The sequence below is a fragment of the Tribolium madens genome, unplaced genomic scaffold, assembly GCF_015345945.1.
Source record: "Tribolium madens isolate multiple individuals breed KSU strain unplaced genomic scaffold, Tmad_KSU_1.1 Scaffold_71;HRSCAF=194;Tcas5.2_LG6, whole genome shotgun sequence".
NCBI classification, from domain to species: Eukaryota; Metazoa; Arthropoda; class Insecta; order Coleoptera; family Tenebrionidae; genus Tribolium; species Tribolium madens.
The window spans coordinates 7,231,146-7,239,781 of NW_025401041.1; the positions used below are offsets into that span (position 1 = coordinate 7,231,146).

At 30.3% G+C, this 8,636-nt stretch overlaps 1 protein-coding gene across 1 annotated transcript in view; it reads right to left on the reverse strand.

Annotated features, from left to right (window-relative positions):
- Positions 1–3,038: 3,038 nt before the first annotated feature.
- The window catches only part of LOC123008743 (inhibin beta chain-like), a 34,506-nt gene continuing 28,908 nt past the window's right edge, over positions 3,039–8,636 (reverse strand). Inside the window, exons 2-3 of the mRNA XM_044404738.1 lie at positions 7,973–8,178; positions 3,039–4,299 (exon numbers count right to left, since the gene is read on the reverse strand). Of these exons, the coding sequence (XP_044260673.1) occupies positions 3,691–4,299; positions 7,973–8,178 (815 nt within the window). The 3' untranslated portion in view covers positions 3,039–3,690. The remainder of the gene's footprint in view (positions 4,300–7,972; positions 8,179–8,636) is intronic.

Here is an 8,636-nt window from a genome sequence, read left to right on the forward strand (position 1 = left end):
CAACTTCGGATAAAAGTTGACAAACTTTTATTCGCAATCAACTGTACGAAAAAAAATCACATGGTGGTGTTTTTCAAATTTTTTATTCGAGTAATTACATTTTAAATTCAGGAACATTTGTCGATTCTTCTCTTTAGTAAAATTGCGTTGTTGTCTATCACTAAATGAGCTAATTATTATCAAATTATGTAGGTTGCAAAAGCTAATTAACGACCATACACATTCCTGGTCGTAAAATTTTATACCTTCCCCTGTATATGGCGAAAGGGCCACATACACGGACTTTTGTGATTAGAATAGGTATTTAACTTTTTTTATAGTAAGGCAAAATTTGGGTATAATTGCATAGATATAGGAGTGCAGGGGAGCCAACAACGTGCCAAAAATTTTGACTTGGTGCCCAGGTCAGACCAAAAAGACCAAAAACACAACTACAATGATATGTGTCGACCTGGGACAGCTGCCTTTGATCCAGTCTAACCTAATGGAAGAACATCCGAATTTTAAAGATGGAAGATTAAAAATGGCGGCGTGGTTGGCTCCAGTTGTCGTCAAGCTGTGGTTCCCCCAACGGGAACAACGGAAATGTGCCTATGAGTATTATAAGTGGACTAGCATTTTATATACTTTACTATGAGAGTTATACTGCATATATTTAGTAGGTTTTAGAGTATCTTATTGTCATTCAATGCTTACAATTTACACTCGAAAGGAGGCAGTGAATTAATCTAAATGCCTTAATAAATAAAAAACAAATCACAGGTTATAATGGTAAAAAAATCACAAACATTAAGTACAATCACAAGCCCTTCTCGCGCTAATGTACAAGGCTCAGCTGTGATATTTTATTTTTTTACAATCACGAAATTGAATTAGTTAGCATAATATACAAGAGCGTATTGCTGGTTGCCGATATTTGCGGATATAGGCAACTAACAATACGGGTTGGTGTAAATGAGGTGTACGAGGGATGTGCTAGTTTTTCGGTGACTTTGCTAGTGTGGGCGGGGAAAGCGGAAGCTAGGGGAGGGGCTAAAACATTACCTATACAAGGCACTTAAGACATAATAATTTACAGGTGAAAGGCGGTCGGCCTGACAAATCTAAAAAATGTAGATTTTATCTCAAGTTTAATTATTTAATTATTTTATTCATGAAATTTTTGTTAAAAAACGGTAGAATTATTTAAAAAAATAATATAAAATAAATTTTTTGTAGTTTCACAGTCAACGTATCTAATTTCGGTAGGTGCCTTTTATCAGACTTTTTCTACTACTTTGAAAATGTATGTATAAACATCAGTGCTCTTGATCAAATCATTGAATTTAGAATATGGGTTTTTCCATTAAATTTGATCTTGACTACTCACAAGAAATTGAAGTTAAATTTACGTTGATGGAAAAGAAATACAAAAAATTGTGCATAATTGTATGATTTTTTAAATATTTAAAATTTACTTCGGTCAAATTTGTAACTCTATTTTCTAAATACAGAGTGTCAAAAATTTTATTATTTTGCTTAGTCTCTGAAAGCAATTTTTTTATTTATATAGATTTTTTGATTCATGGTATTTTACTTATATACTAAAAAAAATAACTCAAAGTTTCAAAAAACAATTAAGTAATACAAAATAAAAATAATATAAGGTGTTAAAATAAGAAACAAAGCTACGATCATTTGAATATAGCAGAATTTGATCACTTTTGGTTAGCACCCTGTATAATCAAAGGGAATGAAACTAATATCAATAGACTAAACTCTTGTTCAGCAATCTGCAAAAATGTTTTTTTTATAATCAGTATAAAAAATGCTGAAAAAATGTAAGTGAAAGCATGATTTTTCAAAATTTTGCAAAAAATTTTGTTCAGAATGCAAAATATTTTTGCCTTAATTAAATTAAAATTTATTTTTGGAAATGTTGAAGTGTCATTTTACTCGAAGATTGTGTAAAATAATAAGTTTTAAAAATTAGGTTTTTTTATCTAAAAATATTAAAACATGAGTGACACTGAACATTTTTATTATTATTTTATGAAATTTAATAGGTTTACAACTTTTTGTTTTCTTTTAATTAGATTATTATTCTTTTTTTTTTCAATTTTGATAATTTTTTAAGCAATACTTAACCTTTAGTAAAAGTATACAGGGTGTGCCAGAATTCGCGCCCTAGAGAAAAATGAGGTAAGAAACCAGGAACATGGAAAGAATGTTAAAAAAAATCATCTATAAGATTTTTGAAGTTATGAAGGTTTAAATTTTGCACTTTGACACTATTTATTTCTGTTGGAAAAATAGTTTTTCAAGTTTTTTTTGCTATAGGTTATTAAAAGAATAAAAAAGGAAGCTGATAAATTGTACCTCTGTTTAATGTTATTTGTGTTTTTTTTTTGGCAAAATTGTTGTACTTTTACTAAATAATTGTAAAAAACATATACCAGATCATCCGTATCATTAAATAGACATAAAAAATGTCAAATGTCAAAAAATAAATGTCAAAATTTTTTGACAGATAGAATTTTTTAAATATTTTTTCCATGTTTCTGGTATCTTATGTTACCTGAAATTTTTCTCTGGGGCGCGAGTTCTGGCGCAGCCTGTATATATAACATATTGCACATTGCTATGCCAAAAAAACAAATATTTTCTAAATTATGAAAAAAAATTAGAGCTTATATTTAAAATTAGAAAGTTGAATACATATAGTATAGTCCAAAATATACTATAACAATTAGAAAAATTTTAAATTTGTCAGCTTATTTATTATACTATATCTATTAGAAATAATTTAATTTTTTAACTTTTGAAATCAGGCTATAAATAACAATTCTACAGCGCATGCCATTTTTTAAAATCACCCTGTATACACTACTATAATTATTTTCCAAGTTTTTGAAAATCATTGGGAGGTTTCTATTTTACAATGTTTATGGCGAATTTTTGACAATTTTTAACAAAGCCAAATTTTTGTGATTTTTTACGTGCGACAAAAACTGTCAGATTTATTTAAAATACATTATTCTGTTTGTTTACACCCTGTATATACTTTAAAATAATTGATTGAATGAAATTGAAAAAATCAATTATCAGTCACTTTATTCTTTATTAATTTTAATAATTATAAGGCGTTTCTTTTGTAAATGTTTGTTTTAATTTTGACAAGATGTGTATTTGTTTCCACTGCGTTTTCTAAAGGTACATTTGTGAGGTTGGTCATTACCAACATTAGTCTCAAAAATCACTAAATTTCGTCAGTCGAAACTAAATGCCCGAACATGTAAAAATAAATTAAAAAATTAGATTAATGTTGGTAGGAACAAACTGAACGAAATTATAGGCCTAAAGAAAATTTAAATAAACTTGAAACGTTGCCCGAAAATGTTTATTAACCACTCGAAAACACCAAATAATTTTTTCCATATAATAAATTTTTTTGAGATCTTTAAGATGTTTTTTTTTCGGCCGACCTTTGTCCAAAGCACAATAATCGCAAGCAGGTGTTAAAAAATAGCACCCCCTCGTCACCTGTATATTCATTACGAAGTCTTTTTGTAAAATCTTGGGCACATGCTCAGTCCGAAATTTCATACCTACCTTACCCTCTACTTATGATTGAAATTGAATGAATTTGCTTAAATTGGTAACACGAGAAAACTTAATAACATTTCACAAGTCAGTAACGTTTGAACTAGTCTATGGACACCCGCACTCATCCACGACCATCTTGGGCAAGTCCCTCTTGATGATCGTCATATCAGGTCCGTAATAGATTAAACTCATACTAGAGAACTTAAGCGGCGCGCAACAAGGTTGCATACCGCTGAGGTGGTGAGTCTTTCGCACCTCCTCGATGACGTGCGTGTGGTAGGTGACGTAGGTGTCGGGCGTCCGGTGGAAGCCGCAGTCGCCGCGACAGTAGTTGGCGTGGTAGCCCTGGGGGGCGATCACCCAGTCGTCCCAACCTAACTGCTTGAAGGAGACGTAGAAACGCTGTTTGCAGCACTGATTACCCGAGTCCTCGGAGCAGTCGAGAGCGCGCCGACGCACACGTTTGGCCGACGTGGGGTCGGTGTGGACCACGAGGAAGGGCCGGTTGGGGTTGCTGCGGTGGGGAGGCTCGCTGTTGAAGAGGTGGATGCGCCAGTTGCTACAGCAGCTGCAGTCCACCAGGAGTTGCAGTTTCTCTTTGGGGGAGTCGGAGAGCCATTGTTGGACGGTGGCGGTGAGGTCGAGCTTCTGCCAGCCGGAGTGCGACTCGCGGAGGGTGAGGGAAATGGGGTCGGAGGCTAGCCGGTCAAAGTCCTGAAAAATTAAAAAAAGATAAAAGTTTGTAGAGGGTGATTCTGAATAGGAGAAACTAATTTTAAATTGCCAAAAAGATATACCGCGTTTACAACTTTTTTGAAGGTCCAACCGCAAACCGTCATTTCTAGACCCCAATAAAGAAAAGTAAACATATTTGCTCAATGCTGGGCCAGGTCCGTTTTCAGTTTTATGTTTGAGGTGGCTATAAACATATTAAAGAATCAAACCTATAATAGGTTGTAAACATGGTATATCTTTCTGTCAACTCTACATGCATAAACTTTGCCGTCTTATAATACGGTCTTTGTTTATGAAAAAATAATATGGTATGAAAAATGGACGAAATAGTCCGTAAAGAAGTACTTTTCCGGACTCATACAGGGTGTGTCAGAACTTGCGCCCAAGCAAGATAAGATACCGTAAACATGAAAAAATGTTTAAAAAATTCTATCTTTCAAAAAATTTTGACATTTGCTCTTTTTTATGTCTATTTTATTTTTTATTTCTATTTATTTAGTAAAAGTACAAAATTTTTCTCAATAAAAGCCATGTTTCCTCTTCTAATAGTCTGTAGCAAAAAACTTGGAAAATTATTTTGGGCCAGGTCCGTTTTCAGTTTTATGTTTGGGATAGTTATAAACTTATTAAAGAATCAAACCTATAGTAGGTTGTAAACACGGTATATCTTTCTGTCGACTCTACATACATAAACTTTGCCGTGTTATAATAAGGCTTTTGTCTATAAAAAAATTAATTAAGAAAATTTTTCTGATATAGTGTGTACAGTGAACGAAATAGTTCGTAAAGAAGTACTTTTCTGGACTTATACAGGGTGTTTCAGAACTAATAATAATTAATATAAATTAAAGTAATATAAAAAATGTGATCGTATTTTCAGAACGAAATTTTGTTTTGTTTTTGAGTTATGCGATTTTTTTTTGTCAAAATTGCAATTTATGTGAAATTTTTTTTTAAAGTTAAATATAAAGCAGATAGTTGTAATCCTTAGAGTATAGCTTTTATGAGAAAAATGATTTGATAGTAGGTTGCCATTTAAAAATTTTTTTTTTTGTAGAACTCAAAAACAAAAGAAAATTTCGAAAAATTTTATTCTTGTTAAATCATCACATTTTTATAGTACTTTATCACTCGTCAATTAGTTTTTTCAAAAAATAAATAGTTTAAGCAAAAAACGTTTGGTTCCATACTTTTTATTCACCTGGTATATGTTTTTCATAATTATTTAGTAAGAGTACAGAATTTTTGTCAATAAAAGCCACGAATAACGTTAAACATAGTTACAATTTAGGATACAGTTTTCTTGTTTCCTCTTCTAATAGTTTTAGCAAAAAAAACACGGACAATTATTTTTCTAACAACCAAAATAGAGTCAAAGTGCAAAATTTAAACTCACATAATTTCGAAATTTTTATAGTTTGAATGAATCTTTTTGACATTTTTTTCATATTTTTGGTATCCTACTTTACGTGGCATTTTTCTTTGGGACGCGAGGTCTCAAACACCCTGTATATTATTAATTAAAATCGTTCGTAAAGTTGCCAAGATAGTAAAGTGTGCAATTTTTAAATTTTTACATTATTTAAAGAATTACGATTTCGGAAAAAAACGCAATATACACCCAGATACTAAAGTAATTTTTTTACACTCTTCAAATTTGTGATAAAAAACAATTTTAGTGCCTTGTTTTACAACCAACTACTTTATTTTTTGCAAATTTGGATTGTTTAAAAACAAAAAAGTGGGAATTCAAGCAAATTTGAATTTTATTCTAGTTATCTCCAGATATTTCTTTTAATTTAACATTGCGCTCTCTTCATCTTTATAAGTAACATTAATAGCTTAAAAAAATTAAGATAAAAGGTTCAAATTTTGATAAAGAATAAGAATTTGAAAGAAAACGATCTTGTTATACTAAAATTTTTAGATTTTAACATTTAACTCAAATATTAKAAAAAGAAAATTAATTCGACACGCACGAATTGTTTAAAAAGTTATTCTTAAAACAATATTTTGTTAGAAAATATTGCCACTATTACTGTCATTGAGTATCTTAAGATTCGACACAAAATCTGCATTGCTTTCTAGTAATGATCAAAATTTTGGATTATCTAAACTATTTATGTAAATTTTGAATCTTTGAATTTACAAATTCTTATTTTTCTTTCAATATTTTTTACAAATTTTTTATTGTTTCTCAAAAATTGACTTTTTTTAGAATTTAGGTACAAAAATTGTGAATCTTGAACCTTAGAGGGAACTTGGGAAATCTTGTCGAAACCTAACTATTATCTCAAGATTTTATTACAAACTTTTGCGTTACGTAAAGTAAATAAATCCCTCTGATGCTGGAACCCCAAGATCTAGTAGACTTAGTATTTAGAACAATTTTTAAAATTTAAGTTTTTTAATGTTGTCTGAAACTTTCTTACGAAATCTCAAGATTTTTACCAAATTTTAAGTATGTTGACATCTTTTACAAAGTTTTTTTTTTTGATGATAATTTTTGTGTTTTGGTTTTGAGATGTAAGGATATAAAAGTTATTAGAAATTATTAGAAAGCAACTTTTCTTTGTTGTTGCTATGATGTAATTCCAAAACTAAAAAGGATAATTATGCTAATTTTTAAATTTTGCAAAAAATAGTTCATACATCACTCGTGCTTATAGCTTTATAATCATGCATTTTTCTCCTTTTGTGAATAATATACTATTATGTACCAAAAGCATAATAAAAAACGTTTAAAGCACTACACTAGGAAGCCTTAAAATCGTAATTTCTCAGAAATAATTACTATTTACAAAAGTTTGTTTTTTTCTTCATTCTTGAGAAAAATAAAGCATCTGAAAAATTTCGCGATGTTTTACTTTTAGTGTCAACTCACGACCTACACCAATTCAATATTCCTTCATCCTTTTTTTAAATAAAATTAAAAAAAAAGTTTTGTTCGAGACTATTAAAAGTTTAGTATAGTTTGAAATCTCCTGAATCCGGCATAAAATTTATGAATGGTTGTCATCTTAGTTAAAGATTTATTTCGTTCATAATTTATGTTCAACTGTTTTTGTTCGTAACTCAACAAATTTGTCGAAACTAAGCTTCTTGTAATTGTAATAATAGTAATTTGAGAAGTTTTTAACACTTTTAAACCATGTACTTGAGTATTAAGAATCCAATTACTGAAAGATCGCTTTCAAACGGTACAAAATGATAATCCTTTTAACTCTTGTATTAAGCCTTAAGGATCGATATGGTCGCTGTTATTTATAATTTATTTCCAATTTTAGTTTAGTGTACTATTAGAGTAACGTCATAATTTTGCAGGCGACATAAATAAAGTACCTTGTTGAATTAATAATCGTGACATTAAGGTAAAATTGGTTAAATTTTAATTCGACCAATGTCCTTTAATCCACGTAGATTAAAGGTGATAGTAATCCGAGCTTTTTGTGTTGTCTATTAAATATTTATTGTTATTTCTGATATTTTTTGAGCCTTAATGTTGACGTATGTAATCATCAAAACTTTGGCAAACAAAATCACATTTATGGTAGATAAATTATGAAAAGTGTTGGCCACGTTTCAAATTTTAAGTTAGAAAACACAATGTAGGTCAAGGTGGATCCCCTAATTTGATGAGAATTTTTACTACCTGTGAACTAATCGTGACTGTTTCTGGTAGACGCGATATGATTTTGAAGACGTAAATTTCCGTTGATCTGCATTGGCTTGGTCGACGATGTCTGATGTCAGCTTTAAGCCACAACGTGGCCGTCCTAACCCGGAATTCCTGGCCCGCTTGTCCGGATTCCGGACTTACACGGAATTCTAACAGTCTATTCTGGTTTACCCTGGACCCTGAAACAGATTTATGGGATTATTGGCGAGCCACTGCAGTGCATATGCTATTTTGAAAATGATGGATTTGCTGAAACCACACACGAGGGGGGTTGGAATTTTATCTTGTAGTCAAGGGATACTTTTCACACAACTGAAATATTAGAATTTTTTTTAATTCGACACGTACGAATTGTTTAAAAATTTATTCTTAAAAAAATATTTTGTTAGAAAATATTGCCACTATTACTGTCATTTGGTTACAATTCTACTATTTTGAGAACAAAGTTATATTTAATAGAGTTAAGTTAAAAAACTAGAATACCATAAAATAAATACTGATAAAGTATTTTTTATTAAGGGTGAAAGAAATAAACTATATATACATTAAACAAAAATAATTTATTTTGTTAAAACTTGCAATATTTTAATTTAATTATGGTTATTCTTCAAATTTGTGATAAAAAAACAATTTTAGT